General features: G+C 36.8%; 1 protein-coding gene across 4 annotated transcripts in view; it reads left to right on the top strand.

The window, feature by feature from the left end:
* Positions 1-400: 400 nt before the first annotated feature.
* ano1a (anoctamin 1, calcium activated chloride channel a) overlaps positions 401-25,599 on the top strand; it is a 36,065-nt gene continuing 10,866 nt past the window's right edge. The window contains exons 1-17 of one of the 4 annotated variants that reach the window (XM_043244492.1): positions 401-532; positions 2,870-2,991; positions 7,576-7,742; positions 11,120-11,437; positions 15,426-15,524; positions 15,613-15,764; positions 16,003-16,057; positions 16,418-16,469; positions 17,413-17,468; positions 17,550-17,591; positions 19,940-20,004; positions 20,940-21,074; positions 22,337-22,497; positions 23,716-23,798; positions 24,041-24,052; positions 24,610-24,678; positions 25,520-25,594. In XM_043244492.1, coding sequence (XP_043100427.1) covers positions 7,641-7,742; positions 11,120-11,437; positions 15,426-15,524; positions 15,613-15,764; positions 16,003-16,057; positions 16,418-16,469; positions 17,413-17,468; positions 17,550-17,591; positions 19,940-20,004; positions 20,940-21,074; positions 22,337-22,497; positions 23,716-23,798; positions 24,041-24,052; positions 24,610-24,678; positions 25,520-25,594 — 1,476 coding nt within the window. In that variant the 5' untranslated portion in view covers positions 401-532; positions 2,870-2,991; positions 7,576-7,640. Of the gene's footprint in view, positions 533-2,761; positions 2,992-4,407; positions 5,246-7,575; positions 7,743-11,119; positions 11,438-15,425; positions 15,525-15,612; positions 15,765-16,002; positions 16,058-16,417; positions 16,470-17,412; positions 17,469-17,549; positions 17,592-19,939; positions 20,005-20,939; positions 21,075-22,336; positions 22,498-23,715; positions 23,799-24,040; positions 24,053-24,609; positions 24,679-25,519; positions 25,595-25,599 lie in introns of those variants that run through there. The other 3 variants (XM_043244491.1, XM_043244488.1, XM_043244490.1) reach the window with 3 other exon arrangements.

Below are 25,599 nucleotides of genomic sequence, written 5' to 3'. Positions count from 1 at the left end.
TTGCTCCTTCACAACAAGGCACGTAGTCAGTCTCCAAAACCTTCTCTCTCTCTGTTCCTCTCTGGTGGATTGGACAAGTAAACTCCACCCGAGCTGCCGAAAACCATCAAATCTTCCAAAATTTGCACCTCTTCAAATTAAACCAATGCACTTCTTTTCTGGACTGCTGACTCTGAACAAAAACCTGTAATTGTATATTGTCCATTTTTGTAAAAATTTACATTTAATTCTGTGATATTTTGGTTTGGGGTGGTGGGGGAGAGTTCTTATAGATTATTGGTTTTCATAGATTGGTAAAGACCAACCCTTAACTGGTAAACGGGTTCCAAATCAATGCAAATGAGCATCTCCCTTCAGGGGCTGAGACAGCCCACTCGAGCTGAGGGGCTTCTGTAGCAGTCCAACCTCCACTCATTTCCACAGATACAGTGTATCTTTACGTATGCTGAGTTGAGAAAATTTTAAACAGACAGGGAAAACAGAAGAGGCACACTGACAGGGAGAGACAGCTTTGGGATAATGCAACCAGCAGGTAAAAATGTCTCTCATACGCTAACACTTTTGTTTGTGTTGCAATAAAAAATAATTACTTACGCTGCACCAAATCTGAATTTCGTTGCATATGGGAAAAAATTATTTAAGAACATCACAAGCATATTTTTCAAGCAAAATATTTCACAAATAGTTTTTAGGCAAAACTACTAATTACATTTATAACCTCATTAAAACTGAAGAGAAAAAGTAGTTTCAAACTTGTCAGACCGGTCTGTAGTTAATGTGATGAACTTCACCTGTGGTTCCTCTGTCGGGAACATGAGGGAAACTTCATTGACTAAAAATGCCATAGGGATCAGTCTGGCTGAAAATAATTGCAAATATGACTCAAAACAAATGCTGAAGTTATGCGGTAATAATATCATTATATTCATTATGTACATGAAAGTCTGAATCCCCAGAAACTGAATTCTCGACACCACCCAATCTCTTTTTATGGCAAGAAAAGGCCTTTTAGTATATTTCTAAAAGCATTACCCTTCAAGCTGTGATACATGTGACTTTTTACGGTGAAACACGTGATTTTGATATGCTAAACGTACAAATAACTTGTTAGCAATATTCAATATGAACACTCATTAAGTTTACTTGAACATTCATACGTACTGTTTTGAAAAAATCCATGGTAAAATGCAAGCGTTAAATATGATACGTGAGGCTTTTTAAGGTGAGTTTATTTGTATCTCTCTTGTATTTCAATAATAAATCATGTATAAATCATGTAAGTTGGATTAAAGTGATACTCTTTTTTTTTTCGCTTCTATCTACAAAAACAGAAACAACCTTTGGCTAACTTATGCATTTTGCTTCTGACTTTCCTCAGCGTTAGTTCTGAGAAAAAACCCATCATCATGTGTTTGCAGGTGCCACTTTGCTCGATATTTTGTTATCCGTTTGCAATGACTTTCATAGATTCAAGAGTGACTTCAGTACACGTTGGGGCCTCTCTTGCAGCATGTTTTATCGATATGCAACAAACAGAAAGAGTCTTAAAAAGAGAAAATATGTCTGAGAGAGATAAGAGAGGAGGAGGAGACTATAGCCTGCCGGTAATATACTATTGCAAATTTAAGTATTACATTAACTGCGTTATTTAGCAGTTAGGTATACAAGTACGTTCTTTTATATCAACTTTAACCACTCTTGTTAATTCGGTCAGCTTTACATTGACGGCAACAATTAGCATTGAAACTAGTGACAAAAGAGGAAGCCAGTTTTTCCCCACATAGTCTGAAGTAATCTGAAACCTAGCCACAACATAATAGAGAGAATAATAGCTAGCAAAGAGGATGACACATAAAAGAAAGAAAAACTAAAACCTGCACCAGAAAGGCATCTTTATCGAATCACGAGGATGCTTTTTAATAATGCAAATTGAACGCATCTGTAGGCTAAAGTTGTATTCAAGTGTTTAAGGTGAAAATAATTGTCAGGAAGCCGACACCATTCCTGTATATCATCCACAGGACGGTTCATCTACGTGCGGTCCTTTACTGTGTAGCACAACAAATACGGAGGAGTCATCAGAGAGAAACCCTACTCGGTCTCATCAATGTCATAAGACACAAACCGCAGATGAGCCTGGGGCATTCTGAAACCAACTTCTGAAGCTACAATCTGCCAATAAACAAGTAACAAGCAATTAAAGATGAACACCTTGCCAGCAGTTAAACAAAAGGGTGGATCGGTTACGCTATGTGAAACAGAACATAGTGTACTAACAAATAGAAAATAGATTTAACTAGGTCAAACCAACTTCGGGAAATGATCACGAGCGTCGTAGTAGTGTCCAAGCATGCGGATCATTAGGAGTAGAAGATTTGTATATTTGTATTAAACCAAGAAAACACAAGATGGATAGATTCACGGCTAGCATTTTCATTCATAACGACTGCGTATGTCTTAAACAGCCACAGCAAAGACATGTCAGCTTAAAAATGTTATCATTTCAGTCTTGGAAATCACAGTTTTAAATTCTCATGACATTTCCATGCGTTTTTATGGCCGTGGAAGCGTTGCTGTTATTGTGATGGCGTGCCTGAATGTTGCCGAGAGATGTTAGCTTTACCATGTCACAATCCGCGTACACCTCAGAGAAAACATTTGCCCGGTAATTTAAACTGTGAATATAAATTTAAAGTCAGTTCCCCGCCTGCCCACATTCCTGACCTGCTCCGGTAAGCGAGGGAAACACCTATGAGTACGTCACATCAGTGCTGTGCACGCGCTCGTCCGCACACCGCGCGCGCTGCGTTACGGCGATTTTGTACGAAAAGTATGATACTTTAATTGTTCGGACTTCGCTCTTTCCTAGTTGTGAGGCGGACGGATACGTGCGTGTTCTCGAGAGTTTGAAAGAGTGTCCGAAACGGCGCTTGCGAAGGTGAGCCGGAGTCAGGAGCCGAAGCGCTGGAGTCATTTCCTCTCTGAGCACAAGTAAGATTAAACATTTTCATTCTTCTTCTCAAGTTCTTAAGTGGCACTGGCCGGTGCTAGCACTTCATTAAAGGTGACTTAGGGCATTGCTCGCTTTGGGGGAAAGCGTTGAGTGGCCTGATTGGGACTCGATTGGCGGTTTAGTGTTGCCGGTGTGAACTGCAAGAATAGATGCGCGCACGCTCAGCTGATCTCTGTGAAGTCTAATCAGTTCCCAGTACGTCAGGTGGCAACTGTCTAGAGAATAATCACAAAATGGCTACGGGGCTTAAAAAAAAAATAAATGACAATGCGCTTGAATTAAGTCGATTTGAAAACCCTCGTAAAAAATCTGCCCTTGCAACTTTGAACAACACTAATGATGCCATAATGAAAATATGCATGAATTATTAGACGCGCGCACATATGTGTACACACGCACACGATAGGCAAATTACACTAGCAATCATGCGATATAAATCATATATGCCAGTGTGATATTGCTGACGCGCGCGCACACACACACACACACACACACAAAGTCACTTTAGAACTAGCAGCGACAGCTGAGTTTGAGCTGTTAGTAAGAAAATGTGCGAGAGAGAAAGGTGTGTGTGTATAATTACCTGTTCCCCGGGTAAAATGATATATTCAGAGGGAAATAATATGTTTTCCTGGGTTCTTGGCTTTGTCATAGTATCCCTACTTAAAAGTGGCTGAAGAGTATTGAGGTCATCTGCACGAGCACCGGACGATGCATTGGTCAATACGCGTCAGTTGTCTTGACTTAGCGCAGAAATCTCTCGAAAATCAAAAGGCCATTTCTCAAACGAAAGACTGCATCTTATTTGTAGGCTGCATTTTATTAATATTAACAGTTACGGATTTTACCGTTATTCTCAATGAAGTGTAAATTGTATTACGCTTATGACTCGCAAATATAACGCACAGTTAGCTGAAACGAAGCAGGTTTGAAGAAGTATGCAGCTTGCAAATGCATCCTGACCAGTCAGCCCTCTGATTGAGGAACGGACAGTTTCTTCAACTTCGCGCCCGGATGAATCAGCGTTTTGAACAAATCTATCAAGTGAGCGATTCAATGCATCCTTCGTCGTTCATAAAGGAACCAGTAATCGGTTCAATGAATCATTTATAAAACGCAGGCACTTATCGCCGCCTTCAGGCTTAAAAATGTAACGACGAAGTGATACAAAGGGCGCTAGCGGTTGGTCCTATCAGCTCCTATCGTTCCAATCAAACATGAGATGGTTAACGCTAGAAAGGGATACAGGGAGTGTTGCAGAAAGTTCCAGAAAGTAAAAATACTGTGCGCAATCTGTCACGCCCGCTGGAGTCTCGTCAGTAGATCACGCATGCGCGATAGCCCTGAAACTTAACCCACTCCGGAGCAGGGTATCGTCAGAGAGCAAGTTGCCATGGCTACTCGCATACCCTGAAAGTTACTTCCGTTTTTGGGACAGAAAGTTGAGGTTATTCGCTTACTGTATTTATCAATGTATTAATTTTTTTTATTAATGCATTCTTGTGAGGGGTAGGTGCAGACAGCAATAAAACTAACAGGCAGAACATTTGTTATCTTCCGAATAGTTGTATCCCTTCCATCTGAGGGATTCCAAATATAGGAGACCTGGAATATTCCAGATTTAATTGACTACAGCCGATTTGAATTGCCGTTCTTGAAAATATATTGGGCGTAATAGTCTAATATTCCACTCTGAATGTTGTCAAACGTAAACAAACGGCAATTTATTTTTTTTCTGTCGCGTAAACGTTTCGCTCCTAAAACCTGTACTCGACGCACGTTCTCGGCGAAGTAACGTGACAACTAGCCCCGTCTCCCATTTGATCCGACAGTTCAGGTTTAGGCTATACGTTCTGTGAGTTCAAAACACCGCTGGACAGAAAGGAATAAGCCCGCGTTCAACTGGTGTTGCTTCGTGAACTGCCCCAAAGCGCATGTGATGTGAGGGGAATCTCTGGCGGTGATGTAGATGTGTGTGTGTGTGGTTGGCGGATGAGATAAAAACGCGTTCGAACGGATCCAGTCCTCGAGACTTCATGCATACTCCACAAACGATCGCGGAGGGACGTCTCTCTCTCTCACACACACACTTACACACACACACACCGCTTACACGACGCGCACAACTTCCACTACATCCACCTGGAAACTAGATGCAACGCACATTCGCGCCAATGAAGGGTGAAGATGATGTAAATACCGCGAGGAAAGATGATGAGGCCGATGGCTCGGGTGAGTTTCTCACGTTTTGTATTCGCTCGTTTACTACTGATGAATATTAAAGACAGACAGATAATGAATCGCCAGCCACAGAATGCGCTCAAATACTCGTTTGTTTCTAACGCACGTTTACGAAGCCCGGATTGCTTTGCAAAACAATATTGATAGCAGATACGTTATAAATAATGCATTTGAGTGATAACCTGTTGACCGGTGTTGTTATTATTAAAATAATGCTACTAATAAAGACAGATACGCTGTAGCTTTGGGCAATGAAGCTTGTGTTATTAGGTTTAAGGAGGGTTTAGAGCAGTCACGCACTGCCTACAGGCAACACACACACACACATACACACAGAGCACATGAGGAAAATCCATAGCAGCATCATCTTCACCTGAGGAGAGAGATGCTGGACTGAGGGGGAGGTGCATGTCAACCTGGGCTGTCAGAGGGGATTTTCCCATTTGGGGTATGAGAAGGGCTTTTTAAAGAGAATTTGTTATAGGGAGAACGTTACTACATTATCTACAGGGGTTTATATAGTAGAATGTGGGAATGATGTATAAATCCTGTTATATTTTCCATATTTCTTTGAAAATGATTCGTCACGATTCATTGCTTTCAAATACCATAAGACAATTTTAATATAATGATTACAGCAAAGGTGTTTTTCATCCTTATTCGTCTGATATCATTATAACCCGTGTAATCTTGCTTCGTTATCTAATCTCAGCGAGCAAATGGAAAATCCACTCGCAAATAAGTATAGTCCTAATAAACGCAAGCCTCTATAAAAAAAAAGAAGCAGGTAATGAATGTCCTTTCAGAAAATTAATATTCATAGCCTTTGTGTTTGCTTCTGTTGGCAGCTGAATTTATATGGACTCTCGTTGGTGCAGGCTGTTCAGTTTTGTTTATTAGCTTGTTTACACTTATCTGGGAGGTGATGGATCTGACGGACTAGCAGTTAATAAGGATTGGATTGGTCCGGCAGATGTTTTAAATCTGGTAAATCACCTTGGACCAGTAACAAACTGTCTATCGTGTTCCAAAAATCAGCTCAACTCTCTTATGGTGAAATGAAATGAAATGATGATTTTCCAGCAGGAATGAAAATCTATTCAAACAAAATCTTTTTCAATCTTACTTATTAACAAATAAATAATATATATATATATATATATATATATATATATATATTTATTGCAGTAAACATTGCAATAATATACCTGGGAACTAATTATGATCACATTTAATATGCTATGTTTATATTAATATACCTTTGAATTATACTACATTGATCATATTTAATATGCTATTTTATATTATATGTGTATTGACATTAATACTACATATATATATATATATATATATATATATATATATATATATATATATATATATATATATATATATATATTATACATAAACACACATACACTTGGGGTATTTATTTGTTGTGGTGTTTATAATGTTCAAATTTGTACCGAGTACAAAAGGAAAAAAATGCAAGCTGACATTATTGCACTGACAGTGCCCCGGGAGCAATTTGAGGTTAAGCGTACACACACACATACACATATACACATACACATATACACATACACACACACACATACACACACTTAGATCCAACAATGACCTACATATGCATTCTAGAGAGAAAACGTGTTTTATAGGACGGTTGTTTTTACCTTATTTTTTGTTTTACATTTTATGATTCACAATTCAATAACAGTGTCATATTGCCACCCAATTTCTAAAAACATTATTTAATTTAAGGATTCAGATAATTAATTTGCGATGATTGTCTTTAATTGAATGAACCGCTGTCAGCTGCTCTGTAATTAGGTTGTAAGGCAGTATTGTTATCAGGCCTCTGTGGTGCTTACATTAATTTTGAAGAATATATTTTGCCCCCCCCCACACACACACACACACACACACACACACACACACACACACACACACATCCCCACCCTCTCTGTTTTTACTCCAGAGCTGTGATCTATAAAAAGCCACAAAAGTTGTTATAGTATTAAATATAGTATGTTCTGAGACCTTATTCAAATGTTGACGATAAAACAAATATCATGAAAATAAGAAGAAATATTTTAAATTCGGTGCAATTTCTTGGTCACACATCTAAAACACAACTAAAATAAATAAAATACCACTTTTTTTTGCATTCATTTCATTTCTTTAAAGTCAAACTAATCCTCATACCACCTGGTTATTTGCATTTCCGTGCGATAGAAAGAATTGCTGAGATTAATTTCATATTCCTATCACAAAGCAGTTGCATGAGTTGCATTGATAAATTTGTGTTTGCACTTCGACAGGTGAGAAACTCTTGGGTTTCAACAGCACAGAGGAGCGGCCGTCAGGCCCGAGAGGACAAGACAGCATGTGGCGAAATGAGAAGTATGAAAGTGTCCCACTGGATGTGAAGGGCATCGATGAAGACCATTCTAAAGGCACTAGAGATTCTCTATATCCCCAGACTGCTGTAAGTCAAATATATCTCTATACTCGTTTTGTCCATTTCATTACCAGCTCCCCATCTGTTTTCCTGTATTTCTAGTACAGCATAATTTGCTAGTCAAACTATGGACAAATATTTGGACATTTGAATGCTTCAGTTTACACCTTTGTCAGGAACAGGAGATATGTGATATTAAAGCCAAGAAGGTTGAATTGCATAAATACTCACATTTGCATTGTAATTTTACTGCATTATGCACGACAAACAATCTTCTTAGCCGTTATCAAGGTTGATAATTCATAAAACAATCAAATGTATGTTTTCACGAAAAGCCAAAGCTTGCCAAAAGCATCTTGGCTGGAACACGTCGTCTTCCTGTCGTACTCCAGATGGTGAAATAAACTTTAAGCTGTGCCGATTTTGCATACCCTTTGGGTGTGCAAAACTACTTTGCATTCTGAGGGCGCATTCGAACATCTTTGCAAATCTGCAGGACCTGCTGGTCACTTTAATCACTTTAGTCACTTTAAATGACTTCATACAAATTTATTCAGCTGTGTGTTGGGTGCGTGTTCATAGATTTGGTAACTTTTGAGCAGTACGTTAATCGTTCTTATAAAGTTGTGATCACGTACTCAGGAATAGAAGGAAAAATCAAGAGGGACAAAAGTCCGTAACTTTTTTGGGGGGGTTATAACTGATTCCAAATCAATATTTAGAAAGTGCATATCCAACCAAGTGTTCAAAACGATCTCCTTACTTTAGCCTGATTTTAGCTGGAGCACAACCCCATGGAATATAATTCCACAAGGAAAATAGATGCTGACAAAGAGGCAAAACTTACGGACTGCAGCTTTAATATTGCATCTTAATCAGCTTTTGACAGCTTCCTCCACTATATCTCATTATTTGCAATTGTTTAAATCAAAAATGCAAATGAAAATGTTTTCCCTTGTAGCATCTTGTTCAGAAATCCACCATGAGAAACATTTATGTGAGTGAAAAGCCTGGTTCTGGCCCGAAGACTATGTTTTGTTTGACCTTTTTAAAGGGGAGGTCTAATGCTATTTCATGCATTCTGACTTATTTATACCCCTAAAGAGTAGTATTCTCATGCTAAACATGACCTGAAAGTCTCAGAGATGAGTTAAAGGAGCTAAAGACACTCCTTCAGGATTTGTATAAGGTCCTGAAAGTTTCGTTTTAAAGCACGGCCCTGTTTGAGATCATAAAGGGTGAAATTCCTTGTACGGACACACATTGTAAAGAGCAAACGAGAAAGCCAATTAACATGATTCATTCGTTAGTTTGGTAACCACAAGCAAGCCAATAAAGTTTTTATCCCTGTTTTGTTCATGTCAGTGTCGCAGATTGCAGATGATCAAGCTGTGTGTGCTCGTGACTCTTAGCTCTGCTCATGGCTCCTCCAGGAGCTCAGATGTTTGCAGAGAGAAGCGGTCCAGCTGCATCTGTCCGTTATCTGAAAACTAGACTCTTCGGAGATATGAAGGATCAAATACTACCTTATATTTGATATTAACGTGAGATTAGCAGAAACTGTGTTATCTGCTTTAACCTTCCATAATGTAATCTTGAATGTCATTTAAAAGTCAAATTATATATACATGATTTGTTTGTTGGTACCATTCTTATAGAACGTGCGGTGTTCAAATAATTCTCACTTCCTCATTACATAGAACTGGTTTAATATATGGGCTGTAAACCCTAAGGTTTCGGAATTAAACCTCACAAGGGATGACGCATGAAGTGTAGAGCTGCTGAGTTCCAGCCTGTTCTTTAGCAGTGTGCACTGAATGTTCCAAAAGCTCTGTGCCTGCAGTGAACTATAGTAGGTATATCTGTCTTTCTGTTGTTAAAAGCATCTGCTAAAAACACACGCACATACACGTAAAAGAAAATTCTGTGTGGGGCTTTTAAGCAGAATGACCCAACTTCGGCTCAGTGCTGCTCAATGCCAAGAGGGAAATTGAATACCTTCGACCGATTGCCTCTTTGTCCTGATAAATGCATTACTGCGCTGCATTTGTTGGAAATAAAACAAGTTGTCTTTTTCTCAGTGTCACCTTGTTGTTTTTGGTTTATAAGATGTTCCCTGTTTCTGTGAAATGGAAGTATTTACAAGAGAGTTTGCCCTATGTCAATAAGTTGTTTTATAGTTTCAGTAATCTGTAAAGTACTGGAAAAAAACAAATATACACTATACTGTTTTAAAGGTTTAAGTTTGTGTTTTTTTTACACTTTTTTTTTTCTCCCTTTAAACCAGTACTATTGTGAAATAATTTAAAATAAACCTTATATATATATATATATATATATATATATATATATATATATATATATATATATATATATATATATATATATATATATATAATTTTACAATGTAATTTATTCTTGTGATGGCAAAACTGAATTTTCAGCAGCCCTGAAAATAACATTACTTATAAAGTAACATTACTTATAATTTTCAAATCAGATATGCTGCTTATAGTTTATGTAAAAGTTTTTTATTTTCATTTAATTCATAATTTTTTGGAATGTCTAGAAAGTTCAAAAGAGCAGCATTTACTCAATTTGATTATAAATAGGTAAAAATCTAGTTTGATTAATTGCATGTATCCTTAAATGGTTACAAATGCTTACCCCAAAATTAGATGCATCAATAGGTTTCAGCATAATTAAGCTTTTCCCCCAATATAAATTTAGCTGTAATTTTAACTAGAATTTGTGTGGTGGGTAATATCTCTCTTGCCCCATGTTTCTGTGTGTCCTTGTTCAAGCTAACAACGCCCCAAACTCACAGCTCTCAAACCATCAGAGTAACATTGAAAGCACCACAGAGCCACAGTGTTTACTATTTTCTGGAAAATCAGTCTATGAATGGTTTACTTATAGTTGCAGTACGATGGAGTAGAATAGTGTTTGACATAAGCACACCTTTAAATGGCCAGAAATCTGCCCCACCCTTTATAAAATGTAAAGTTTTGTGAAGTTTTCTGGAATACAAAACATACAAGTAATTTTTAGATACCATTATTGCTTGTATCCATATAATTTTTATTTAGCTCTTTATTTATTAGGAATAAAATGTCAAAAGATATTTAAAAATGCTGGATTAAAATACAAACCAATGCTGGGTTGAATTTGGGTCACCAGCGGATGAGAATGTTTAACCCAATCTTCCGGGCAGCAACACAAATGCTGGGTTAAAAAACCCCAATTGCTGTATTTGTCCATATTTTACCCAGCACTGGGTTGTATTTAACAAATTTTTAAGAGTGCACTTAAAATCATGTAATACTCTACTAATGCAAATTAGTCTTTTTTTATGTAAACTGTACAGATACATATAATACTCTTAAACTGCTTTTTTCTCTCAGCTCCAGAAATCTCAGCAGGGAAATGAAAGACCAAAGGACGCAAAACTGTGGCCATACTTCCAGGATGGCTTAAGGCGGATCGATTATGTCCTCACCTACCATGTTGAGAAGCCCCAGAGCTCCCACAAACAGTCATCCAAGTCCTGCTTGTGCTGCAGATTCAGACGTGAACGGGAAAAAAAACCTGGTCATGAGGACCCTGAACTCGCAGCACAGGAGCAGAGACTGGATTACCATGATGACGACCAGCACCTCCGCAGGGAGGAGTTTGAGGAAAACCTGCGTGAAATGGGCCTTGAGATGGAGAAAGAGGAAGGGGTGAGTCCCACTGTGCTTTCATTTGGAGTGTGGTTCATGGAAATCTAGGATTCACAAATTTGCGACATTACGATTTTTTTCAGATGGTTAAATGTCAGATGGTTTTTTGGTTCCACAAAAGCTTAAAATAATCTTTGGCTTCTTCACAAATCATACTGGATAAATCATACAATATGATTATTTTAGCTTTCTGCTAAAATTGTTGCTTGGCTAAAAACTAAATAGGAAAAATGAAAAAGATATATATTTATTTTATTTGTATTTATGTGCCTCCGGGTAGCCTCTGGTAGGGCTTTCAAAGACAAAGTCCTACTTATTTGAATGGGAAATTTCTAAACTCTCAAAAACACACTCACATTTAAATGACATAATCTCAAATTAAACCTGACATTACCAATCCGATAAAGGTTTTTTCTACTCCTTATATAAAGTTTAAAAAAGATTTTATTTCAGCATATGCACTGTCCTATGAGCATGTACTAAACACGCATCTAATGGTTCTTTTATTTAGAAGTTGGGTATTATTCCGCCATGTAGCATACTTTCCCATTTATAAATAATATGATTACACCAACTTTGTATATCTAAATGGCCCATTAAAACCAAGAACTAGAAAGACAACTGTAATGATAACTATATCAGAGATACACACCATCCCCTGCAGCTCTGTCATCTGCTGCTTTAAATACTTGAGCTCTTTAAAGCCGCATAGATTCTGATTGAGAGCCAATGTCTTTAGCATTCATCAGTTAGAAAAACAGGGATTTCAAACAATAATGTTGCGTTGTTATTGACATTTGCACATTTCATACATTAAACTTGGTAAATTACCATAAAAATTGGAAATGAAACAATTATCCCAATGTGTACTATGTGCATTGCTTGCTCTGTGATGAATTGTTTACAGTATGTTCCTTTATTGTAAGTCACTTTGGATAAAAGTGCCAGCTAAATGTAGTAATGTAGTAAGTTTACGACTTGCTACCGTTCAACAGCAATTCATCAGTAATTTACCAGAAAATATTACGTGCGAAAGCGCCTACTGTGATGTGCCTTTTTGTAAGTTTCTGTCACCAAGGCTATAATTTCAGCTGGACTTCTGCCACTGTGAATGATACCGTCCACCCACTGAGAGACGCAGCCGTGCACATCAACTCGAGCGATGGAAATTACGACTAAATTGTTAGCAGCTCTTTGCCAGCATTGGACCAAACTTAATGGACATTTTCTGGATGCGTGAAAGTCCAGACTGCTAAAATGGCTGATACATTACTTTGATCCTAAATTCCTTTGTGTATTATAACCATTATTTGTCTTAAAGGGATAGTTCACCCAAAAAATAAAAATTGTTTTGTCTTTTACTCACATTTGAATCATCCTAGGTCTATGTGGCTTCTCTCAGACAAATCCAGTCAGAGTTCAATTAAAAAATTGTCCAGACCCCTCCAAGCCTAATAAACGTCCCTCACACGGCTCCAGGGGGGTGAATGAAGTCCCCCTGTAGCGACTCCATGTATTTTTGTATCATAAATATACATGTTTTAAACGCAATAAACTGTTTTCTCTCACTTCTGCTGACTGAGGAAACTGGAAGCGTATGCGTTACGCGCGCACCTCTAGGAACTGCCGTTTCTAAAGGAAACAATGTTTTCTTACTTTAGCAAAGGAAAACCAGTCACGTCTCGGCTTGTATCGAAATTCATCAACTTCTCTCTTTGTGCTTCTAATTCATGACTGCCGTTTTGTTTTATTCCCTCTCCGCACTTGTCACTTAACGCCGACGTTTTACATCTGCCGGGACTGCTTGTAGAAACGGTGTAGCATTTTATTACGTATTGACGTTAAAGAGTTGGATACATTAAATTGAATTATTTCCCTAAATTGTTCCCAAGTCCCTCCAGCGCTATAATTGCTAATTGTAAGGATGGATTAATTTGATCGTCGGCTATCATAATACAAATTCACACTTACTTTAATGTGCTGCTAATTTTCAGTCTTGTTATGATTAGCGGCTTGTCTTTCAAGCTTAACTTCTATAAACCAGTGTCATATGCTTTGATTTCGGCAGATTACAGGGATTTAACTTTCTCCACTACGCTGGATGTTCTCATAGACAGCTCATCCAGAATTTGGTGAAGAGGTCTTAGTGGACCAATCATCAACAAAGTAAAGTGTATGTTGTGCAGAGGATAATAAACTAAAGTGTTAGTCTGAAGGACTAAGATTTGCAGCTCTCTGAAAAAGTACAGATAATCGCTTCCTGAATGTAAATATTTTGGGTTCACTTTAATATTCTGATTATTGTTTGTTATTTCATGTCACTCAGGATCTTATCGTGACATTTTTAGCTACCTCTCTTGAATTATATCACATGAATATTATTGCTTTTAAAGAATCATATTATTTCACATCAGACCACATTTTGTGCCAAAAACAATATATTTTTTCTGTATAAAATAAGTAACTGTTTTCCCGTAATTCTTGAGCTTGGCATGGCCAATGTGAATGAAAACAAAATGAAATACTGATAAGACAAAATTGCCCTGTTTTAATCATGTTGTCAAAAACGATCCTAAAAATCTCCTAAACTAAGGTTAAACCATTGGTTTTAAAGAGGGATCAAATAAAATAACAATGTTTTGAAATCTGTTTTATTCTAAAAAATTATTTAATTTTGTACACAGAAGAAACTCTAGCAAGACTCACACAACTAAAATGGTACCATGTTAAGAAGTCATTTTTTATTAAATTGTGGTTGAATTAGACTTGTAAATACTTGTATATAAGAGCAGAAATACCTGTTTGTGTTGTTATTCTCTGAAAGCAGTGGCTGGGATTGAACAGACTGGGTCAGACCTTGTGTGTGGGATGTGAGTTATAACAAGAGTGGGTCATTTGAAGCAAATCTTACATAACCCTCTTTTCAGCTTCAGAAAACCAAGAGAGAAGTCCTTCTCTTCACAGCTTAGATTCTTTTTTTTTTACATTTCTGTGAATTTCTCTTAAAAGGTCCTTTGTGAAGAAGAAAACCTAGCGCGTTAAACCCTTGAAAAGAGATCTTCTCCATTTCTTGGATAGTTTGTCAATGGTTTGCATGTTTATGCTGTGTATGAGCGATATTGATAGTAGTGCTTATCAATGCATCTCTATTAATATCGCTCATAATTTGTGATTAGTTAGTGATTTGAACAAAGACTGAACTCAAGGTTTTATTTTAACTGAGTAATTCTCACATCATTTGATGAACATCTATGGATGATATCTGTACAAATTGTGAATGTTGTTGAAAAGGGGTGTGCTATTATTTCTGCGTGAATAATGTCTATCATACATTTAGTGGTGTGAGATAACATGGGCGATTAAAATGATATGGTTACCAACATTCATCAAAATAACATTTATGTTCAATTGAAGAAGGAAACTCATTCTGGTTTACAACAACTTCAGACTGAGTAAATGATAGCAGAATTTTCTTTCTTTGGAGAAGTATCCTTTTAATGGTAATAAAGTTTTTTTTTATCTTTGGCCTAAATATCTGCCACCTTTTTCTTTATTTCAAAAATAGGGAAATGGTAATATTTTAAAATCGAGGAATTAACTTAACAAAATTGTAAACATGACAAAGAATCGTGATAAAATACTGAATCGTGATTTTCCAGGAAAAACGGGATGTATTTTTGCAATATCGCCCACCTCTGCATGCAATAAAATAGACAAAACATTCCATAGATTTAGATGGACTCTGGATGGACCGACCCATAAGTAGGTGCCAGAATACCATAGAGACTTGGGGGTGGGCTTTTAAACTTGGGCCAGTAAGCAACCACGCAAGATTTGCCAGTGCAAATAAATCACGTTTTCTTCATAACTCAAAAATCCTGTGGTATGTGCTAACATGATAATCTGTGTACTTCCGTCACAGTGATTTTAATGCCGATAACACCGCAGCATGCTGATCGTATGCTAAGGACATATTTCTGTTTTTCAGACTAAACTACCAGGTGTGGGTTTCTTGAAGATTCATGCGCCTTGGGAAGTTCTGTGTCGAGAAGCTGAGTTCATGAAGCTGAAAATGCCAACAGTAAAGGTATATTTTCTTGAGCCTTATCAAGTGATGAAGAGAATCCGCGTGCTCCACACAAACTTGACGCGCTCTGCTGTGCTGTCATTTTCAGAAATATGTAGTCAGTCAGGGAAGCAGCATTGCAGAGAAGGTCAACATGTTTATGCAGAAAGTCACTGCACCCTTGCAACCTAACGTTGGGGAAAACCAGACAGAGAATGAGAAACACCTCTCCTACCCCTTCTCACGAGAAAAGCAGCATCTGTAAGTCTATAGCCGTCCATTGACTACAATGAATGAAAATGGTCACGTGTGATTTTTGCCAAATAAAAGGTCAGATTTGTGATCAAGTTAAAGTGGTGAAATATGAACAATCTTCTAAAAGGTAGCGTATTGTAAATGTGCCTTTGGTTTTTACTGCCCCTTGGCATTTTATTGCCTGTAAAATTGAATAGGGAGGCACAAAACGGTCAATGAAATGACCATTGGTTTCTTTTCACAGCTTTGATTTATCAGACAGAAAGTCCTTCTTCGACAGCAAAACCAGGAGCTTAATAGTGAGTATCAATCCCTTTAGAAAACTGTTTTGCCTAACCAGTCAGGGATGATTAAAGACCCAATGTCATTTATCACCTGATTTGATTACCAAAGGGCCTGTGTGTCTCCACACCAAAATGTCAGTGAAGTCAAAGTTGTTCTTTTGTGAACAATAATTTCAGTCACTTGATCTGTCAGCTGCCTCTTACAATACTGTCCAACGTCAGATAACTTTTCACAGCAGGGTTTTTTTTTTTGGCCTCTTAAAGGTGTCCTGTGATATTTAAACCTTTTGTTTAATGTTCCATTTTAGTCTAGTGTTATCAATTAGGAATTACATTTACGATCATTTTTATAAACCTATTTATAATTATCAACAGGTGTATGAGATTTTAAAACGAACAAAATGCACAAGGGCTAAGTATATCATGGGTAAGTATCATCTTATTTTTGCTTGACAAACTAGTGCAAATCAGCCTTGAAATGTTATCAAAAATCTGTGGTGACGCTTTATTTTGAAGTGTCTGTTACATGTCATATGTACTTACTAAAGTAATAACAATAAATGTTGCGTAAAAGTTGCTAACAGTAAACCAAGCCCTAATTCTAATCTTGTAATGAGCTTGTAAAGTAATATTAATCGATGACCTCAACAAGCACACCTTTAAAATAAAGTGTAACCACCAAATCATGGCATAACTAGGGTATTTCTGTCTTGCAGTTGAAGCACCTAGTCTACATTTAGCTTTGTAATGTGCGATCCATAACGTCACCAATGCAACTTTAAATGTGTGCAAATAATAAGCAAACATCTCACACATAACCCTGTCAATAATATCCATGGGCAGTGTTTAGTTGAATAGATCATTGATTCTTGAGTATATTTTAGGTCTTTACATGCTGCACACAACCCTGGGTTATCTTCGTTCTAAAACCTGCTTTTAACCCTCAAGATAGGTGCACTTAACATTTTAACACTTTAGCAATGCTTTTAACCAGGGCACGGCTTGTTAAACGCAGCTTTAGAATGCTATGCCTACATGCTTAGCAAATAACAGCCAATTGTGCAGATATTCACATGATTTAGACAGTCATGAAAGCACTGATCATTGAATAAATTGTCACATTAATAGTCATCATTATTCTTACTTTTACAGTCCACTGAAAAGTCAATTCAGGAAAATCTGAATATAGAGTATAATACGACACTGCAAAGTGTACTGAAAAGTAATCTTATTAATACCCAGTATTAACTGTTAATTGAGCAATGTCAAACAAGTATCAAGATAACCCAGGGTTAACTATTTCAAGTGTGAAAAGAATTTTGTGTTTAACAGCACAAAAGTAAGCACTCAACTTGATTTGTTGTTTCCAGGAATCAGCAGTCTGCTGGGCAGTGGTGTCTACACTGAGGCCTACCCATTGCATGATGTGAGTGACACCATATTTGGTTCTCCTTCCAACTGATTGTTTTGCTTCTTGTGTAAGTTAATGTAATGTTTCTACACGCAGGGCGATATCGATGGTGTAAACGCTGAAACCAATGACAGAAAGGTAAAAGATGTTACAATACATACGTATATCTTAGACTTCAGATATTTTATTCTCACTGATTTTTGCAACAGGAGCTTCAGCTGCATAAGGCTACATTCACACTGCAAGCCTTGGTGCTCAATTCTATGAGTTATGAGTGTGATACTATGCATTAATTTGTATCTAGTGGTATCAATGCAATTAAATTTGTGACCCTGGACCACAAAACCAGTCTGAAGTTGTTGCGGTATATTTCTAGCAATAGCCAAAAATACGTTGTAGGGGGCAAAATTATAGTTTTTTTTTTTTAACAATGCCAAAAATCATTAGGATGTTAAATATAGATCATGTTCCATGATGATATTTTGTTAATTTCCTACCATAAATATATTGAAACTTTTCAAATAATTGTATCTCGTAAAAAAATTCAATAATACTCTCTCTCTCTCTCTCTCTCTCTCTCTCTCTCTCTCTCTCTCTCTCTCTCTCTCTCTCTAATAAATAAATATATAGTATTATTTATTTGAAAAATTGACACTTATGATTAGATTTGTGCTCCAGGGTCACATATTACCAGAAAGAAAATGCTGTAGGTATGTAGAGGAAGTAGGATACTTTCCAAAAAAAAGAGGACTAAATTTGAAGGTGTTTAAAAGTTTAAAAAACTGCAATTTTTGCACAATACACAAAAACTACTGCCATTGTACCTAGGGTGAGATAATGAAGGCATAATTCAGAGATGTGCAAGACCTGAAGGGTGCCTGCAGCAAGGTTTCAAGCATTCAAATGAGAACAATCAATAGGCTATATAAAGTGATATATTCTTCCATTCCAGTCTGTGTTCTTCATTTTACCATCTGTAGAGAAGAGTTGTTATCATAAAATCCTCTGTTCTATTAGACTATTTAGCTTTTTTTATCAATACATTTAAATTCCTCTGAATATTTCTTAAACTCTGTTTTACTTGTTTGGACACTTTAATAGCAGGCTACAAGAATCCGCCAACTGCTTCTCATGTTGACCACTTAAGATATAATTGAACCCTATAAATGGGTTGCAAAATCCTAGCTTGTGTAGAGGAGACCTGGTGAGACTCTGGACTTGCCTGCAGCAAGCTCAGAATAATTGTCAGGTCACCAAGGCAACAGGATCATTTCCCACTTCAGCCATCTGTGAGCAGCGCTCCTGCTGGCTTGCTGTTCAGCCGTAGTGGGTAGCGTAGCCCTTCTCAAAATAATGTATAACGGTTATTGCTAAAAAAAGAGTAAATGTTTAATTTTTCCACAACAAATCTCAAGGGACCTTGGAGAGAGGTAGAGTTTTGGTTTTAGTGTTTATTTGGGTGCAAAATAACGCAGCACATGCTGGTGCACTTCTAAAAACATAGCTTAGTAGGTATGTACATCAAGTGATTATTTTTCATATTACACTGATTTCTGAAGCATCATGTGACACAAAATACTGGATATATATATATATATATATATATATATATATATATATATATATATATATATATATATATATATATTGTGTATATACGCATTGGCCACAATTAATGGCAACCCTTTAATTAAATTCTTTTTGAAATGTCCATTTGCCAGTTTAACCACTCTAAACATTTCTCCCTATAATGATGCCGTGTGTTTAAACAAGATGCCCAGGAGCAGAGATATAGGACCACAACATCAAAAATACAGCAGTATATTTCATTGTACATGCAATGAATATGTTGGAGTTTTTGGATGAGCTAGGAAAGTTTTTCACTATCTTCTGCAATTTCTCTTCAGCTGTGGTCCACTCAATCTCTCTTTCAGCATAATCAATCAGCAAATATACTGATGTTTGCAAGTATGGAGGTGTACTATTTATTTATTTGAGCTGATTTGTGGATGTTGAAAACATACACTTAGGGTGTTTTTTATAATCCTAATATGAGTGCAACAAGCTCAAGGGAAACAGAAATGCACCCTGTCTGCTTCTCGGATTTATCTGCTGGTTTCACTTTTGAGTGATTTTTATTATAGAGTTGTGCATTATTTGATGTCATATTTCATAATGTTTTGGCATTCCCTCCCTTACTCTCTCGAACACAACACTTTTTTTCTTTGACTTAAGTGTGTTCTGGAGACTAGAGATCTCTGTGCAGCTGTGTTGTAAATCTGTCGTCACTTACTCATAGAACCGTAGCACATTACATCCCCAGGAGCACCGAACCAAAGTCATTACATTCGAAATTACTAACATGATGGTTGAGAGGATTCATTTGTCCTCATCATTAGTGTTCAATTGAGCAATCAGTTATTTTGCCATAAACCTCTAAGTGCACTCACTCCGGGATCTATCTAAGTTTACTTCTCTCTTTACAGATTTTGTATGAACAGTGGGCGAGTTACAGCATATTCTACAAATACCAACCCATTGGACTGGTCAGGTATTATCCTCACAATAAATGCAATGCCAGAGACTAATTTTTGTCCTGGAATTATGAACAATAAAGAAGGGCGATTTTAGAAATACCTTATTTATGTGCATTATTCAAGATCAGTTTGTCTAAACCCTGTTCAGACAGGATTTGTTTAAAGGACACAGTGTAGCTGTGGATGTCTGTCATGTTTATCATCAGGTTATCTATCTACGATGAGCAATGTCTGACGAATAAGTGTATGTCTAATGTCAAATATTATATGTTAACTGCAGGGTCATAGTTTTCCAAAAAATCTATATATATTCCTATAACATATAGATGCAATGAAAGGTTGCCTGTCATGTTTGTCCTTGACATATTTTAGTCTGTCATTATAGTTTGCTAAAGTTCAGTTCAAACTGCTTTTAATAATATACACCTCACATTATAATACACACTTTATACTGGGAGTGAATCAGGGATATGACAAATATTTTTTCATTATTTTTTTTTTTTTGTTCAATAATTTTTAGTCAATATTAAAATTAATGAAACAACTATGAGTTTGCCTTTTGTAGTGCATTTTTTAAAGTAAACTTGAAAGTAACTTAGTAATCTGATAACTTTTAAAATGCAATAGTAATGTTCCCAACTGACAATTTTAAAGTAGCGATTAGTAATTTGTAGTGGATTACTTTTTTTTTTAGTAACTTGTCCAACATTGGTAATTAAGCACAATACCTTAAACTTAACATCTAACCCTTAATAACTATTAATAAGCAGCAAATTAGCATTTTATTGTTGGAAAATAGTAAATAAGTGTTCCCTACTGTCACTGGGGCAATGGATCCATCAGGTACAAACCTGAAAACGTTTTCTGATGTTTACTACAGAATAGAAACTACTTTTGGTTGACTTCGTTGTCTTTATGGCTCTACTTGAAACTGCTTTTTCTCTCTCAGGAAGTACTTTGGTGAGAAAGTGGGTCTGTACTTTGCCTGGCTGGGTGTGTATACTCAAATGCTAATCCCAGCAGCAATTGTGGGAGTTATTGTGTTCCTGTACGGCTGTGCCACTGTTGACGACAACATCCCCAGGTCAGCTTATATTATATATTTGATAGGTATATTTGCATTGTTTTTGTAAAAAGTGTGCTAACTAGCATGTGACCCCTCCCTAAACTGCTGACAGTTACATAATTAAATGATCAGCTTATTACTGTGTTTAATTATGTAGAATTAGTTTGCCCCAGCATTTTGATTGACACATTCTTATCTGCGCCATCAGGATCAAATGCATTCCTCTGTCTCACACCCCTAAGAAACAAGTTTCAACAGAGCCTCCCGACAGCAGCACATAGTCTTTTGCAGCGACTTTGTGGGAAGATTTTTAACAAAGAATATTCCTAGCCATTTACAAAAGTAATCACTGTAGCACTTTGCAAGAAAAAGGGATGGATGTTGAAGTGCGTGGTAATTAGGGAGTTCAGAGTGGGTTTGAAATGGTGCAACTGTAATGGACTGTAATGTAGTGTATAATGAGAGTGACTCAGTGTTCGCTGGCTGTCTCTCAACGACATTCATTAATTCCACAGATGCCACTGCTGAAAACAAGCTGTTCCAAAACCTAGTGCGCTGCCTACCTAGGAAAAAATTGAAGCATGATAGGGACACCATGATATGAAGTACTGCATTTTTCAAAGAGTAGCCGGCAGATTTATGATGCTTTTAAGTTACACCACAAGATAAAGTTTTTGCTGTGATTTTCTGTAAAAATATAAAAAAATAAAAAATTAATACATAAAATTATATATATATATAATATATATATGTATGTATATATATATAAAATATATAAATGAAACAAATCAAATATAATGTTGAGTTGACAAAATTTTAATGTCACATGACATTTCAAAAGTTAATTTGCAAAAACAGATAACTCATTTTAACAATTTTCAAAAATCAGGTTTTTTTTCATTGTGTATTCCAATTTTGTTTTTGTTTTGTAAACAACAAAAAATACAGCTAACATAATAAAGGACACACACTCACACATAAAACTATGATAACAATGAGTTATCTATTTTTGCAAATGAAGTCTTCATTTTCTTATTACGTTTAATTATCGGTAGTAGTTAACATAGCGACACTAAAGAACAAGAGTACAGAATACATTCAGGTTTTTTTTTATTTTTCATTTTTTTAGATTATAATAAAAGCTAACAAAATAAAAGCTAAAAAATGTGAGGAGAAAAATAAACCGCAGCCCTAATTAATAGCTTTACGGAATACCATTACAGTGTCTAGGGAAAGATGGAGACATTTCTGAAATCAGGTTTTCTTCTTTGTGTACTCAGTATGGAGGTCTGCGACGAGAGAAACAATATCACCATGTGCCCAATGTGTGACCGAGCCTGCAGCTACTGGAAACTGGTCACGGCTTGCGGCACGGCAAGGGCCAGCCACCTGTTCGACAATGCGGCCACCGTCTTCTTCGCCATCTTTATGGCACTATGGGGTCAGCAGCTCTGTTTCATGTTCACCCGCACGCTTTGTTGCTGCTGTACACCAACTGTTGTGTCTCTCCATATTGAGGGCAGACTTGCTCTGACAAATGTTGAAGAGATTTGTGCCCTGGTTTTACACTTCTCTTTAATTCCCCCCATCCCCGATCAAATGCTGAGCTTCTTAAAAAGCTGATTATTTTGGCTAAAGCCTAAATTTGCTTTTCCTGTTTTAATTCCCTACAGTTACAGGCTTTGAAATTAAAACTGACACCCTATGACAAGGCTACTTGCTATCTTCAATCCTCTTTTAAATAATCAAAGTGAGACGTTTTTAAGTGATCTAAAAAATCAACTAAGTGGAAAAGAGAGTATAGTTCTTTTTGCATTCAAAATGCTGAGCTTAAAAGTGGGTTCAGATCTCTTTTCGTTTTACTTTTAGATTGGTTCTCAATTCACTTTCCATTTACACTGACCTAAAGTGAACTGTATTCAGAGTCGTTTGGTTTAGTTCTCTTTAAAGGGATCTGAGGTTGTTGTGAACATTTACATATAAGCTAAAATTGTTGAAATGCGAAAACACCAATTGAATAGATTCCCCAAAAAAATGTTTCACAGCCCAATGTTATAGAAGAACCTTTCATAGTTCCTAAGGAAAAATGTGTATTTGTGATGTCCAAATTTACAAGGTATTGAAATGAATGAGAGAGTATTGAAAAATAATTATTGATCTGGTTTCTGGTTCACTTCGGTTGTGATCACTTCTTAATCTACCCTCCATTCACACTGTATTCAGAACACTTCCTCAGATAATTTGATTTAGTTCTCTTTAAAGCGTTCATACAGCATTCAGACTCTGATCTCTTTCTGGTTCACTTTGGCTGTGACCGGTTCTTAATCTACCTTCCATTCACACTGGCCTAAAGTGAACTGCATTGAGAACACTTCCTTTTTCTTTTAAAGGGATCTGAGGCCTTGAAAGAACCTTCTATGGTCCTTTAGAAAAACATTTGCTGCTGATCTTGAAACTCTTGAAATATAATATTACAATATCCTTGATAAGAAGAGGGCATTCCTGTTTTTTTTGTTTTGTTTTTTTACAAAACACCCCTGAGAAAGTGCAGACTTCATTTGTAACTATATTGACTGAGAAATCGCCCTGTTCAGAGCTGAGCCAATCATTAATATAAACATGGGTTTGTTAGTGAAGGTTACTGCTCTGTGTCACACAGCCACCATGTTTATGGAGCACTGGAAGAGAAGGCAAATGAGGCTCAATTACATCTGGGACCTGACCAGCTTCGAAGACGCAGAGGTTAGTCAAACACACCCATGTTGACCAAGAAAGTGTCAATAAAAGACATTTGATGTATGTGTTGATAAGATAATTATGTGGGCTTTTGTGTGTTTTGTAGGCGTGCTTCATTATTTTCTTGTGTAGACTTGTATAATCCTGAGGCTTGGGTGTAAAGAATTGAAAATGTCTTATTTATTGATTCAGTGCCATGAAATCAAACTGTTTTTTCACTGTTTGTTTTTTTGTCCTGTTTCGTATAGGGGAAACAAAAGGTTTGGAATCGGTTCATTCACAGTATTAACTAAATTAATTTCCTTCCTAACCTTACAGTTGCATTTTAGTACTAACATGTTCTTCATATTATCTTAAAAGTCGTCTTCAAGCATCGTCGTCACATTCTTGCTTGTGTAAAGTATTTCACCAGCACTTATCTATCTATCGGTCTGTTGCTGTGGAGGTCTGGGAGATTCCTTTTCTCTCTTCCTCCGGCCTTACAGGTCAAAAGCTGCTCACTTTCCTTTCGGCAGTCGCAGTCTTTCCAGGCTTGCCACTGTTTATGTGGATAAAATAAGCAGGAGGAACTAATAAATCCTAAGGCTGCTGAATGTGGAAAGGAATATGTATTGTGGTGCTGAGAGCTTTTGGTTTTAAGGATTATACTTTCACTGAATGTCACTGTGTTGCTATTACCAGAATTTCTGTTCTGTTCACTGATCATGCACATGGCTGCTTTTGGCTCCATAACCAGTTATCTCTTTCAACTGTTTTTCACTTTTAAACTGGTTTAAGTCCTGCATGTGTTGGCAATTGCTTTCTCTGTTTTTCCCAGAGTCAACCGAGAGCAGAGTATGAGTTCCATGTCATGAAGAAGTCCTTGAAGAAAGAGCAATCCCCAAAGGTAGGTCTTTATGAATCCAAGCTTCGAATGCATTTTTAAACGTTACCCATTTTCATCAACCATCACTCCAGTCTTTATGATTCTTCATAAATCAATTTAATATTCATCTTGAGCACCAGATCAGCATATTTCTGAAGGATCATGTGAAAATGAAGACTGATGAAAATTAGTTGTGCCATCACAGGAATAAATTATGTCTTGAAATAAAATTCAAATTGTAATAATTTTTCACAATATTACTGTCTTTTTCATCAAATGAATGCAGCCTTGGTTAGCATATCGTACTCCATTCTCTCAAAGAAAAAACAAAAAACATAATTATTCCAAACTTTTGACTGCCAGTACCGCCACATGAAAGCGAACTGTTGTTTGTCCTTTTAGATGTTGATTAATAGGCCCCTTCTTGTCCAAGTGGGTTGTTCTTGGCTAGAATAATCTACAATGTGGACCAGACCGTATGCTGATAAATAATTTTGGCTTAATTTGTAGTGTCTGGCACAACACAGTCAATGCTGATTCTAGCAGTATTTTTGTTTGTTGACTTATGCATGCCATCCTTGCTGTCATAAAGATGTTTGGATTATTGGGTATTATGCTCAGTAGATGTTGACCCAGTTCCTGTATACTGAATGTTATGTGACAGCGCAGCTGTGAGGCATGTCTAGGGGCTTGATTTTGCTCTGCTTGGCTTGACCCTCTCTGTCCTTTTGGAGGCCAAAGCATGCTGGAGGCCTGAGTTTTCACATACGTTTTTCACATACCATGTTCCTGTTGCAAGTGTTAGGATCTTTATAAATTATATGTTCTGATCTCACAATTGGCAATTCGTTTCTTTTTCTAGGTAGGAAATGTGAAGCTGACGTGTAGAGACAGAATGCCAGCATACATGACTATTATCGTCATGATGTTTTTTTTGGTAAG

Source organism: Puntigrus tetrazona, chromosome 7 (genome assembly GCF_018831695.1).
Source record: "Puntigrus tetrazona isolate hp1 chromosome 7, ASM1883169v1, whole genome shotgun sequence".
NCBI lineage: Eukaryota > Metazoa > Chordata > Actinopteri > Cypriniformes > Cyprinidae > Puntigrus > Puntigrus tetrazona.
Note: the sequence above shows the minus strand (reverse complement) of the source record. Positions and strands in the feature narration are given on the sequence as shown.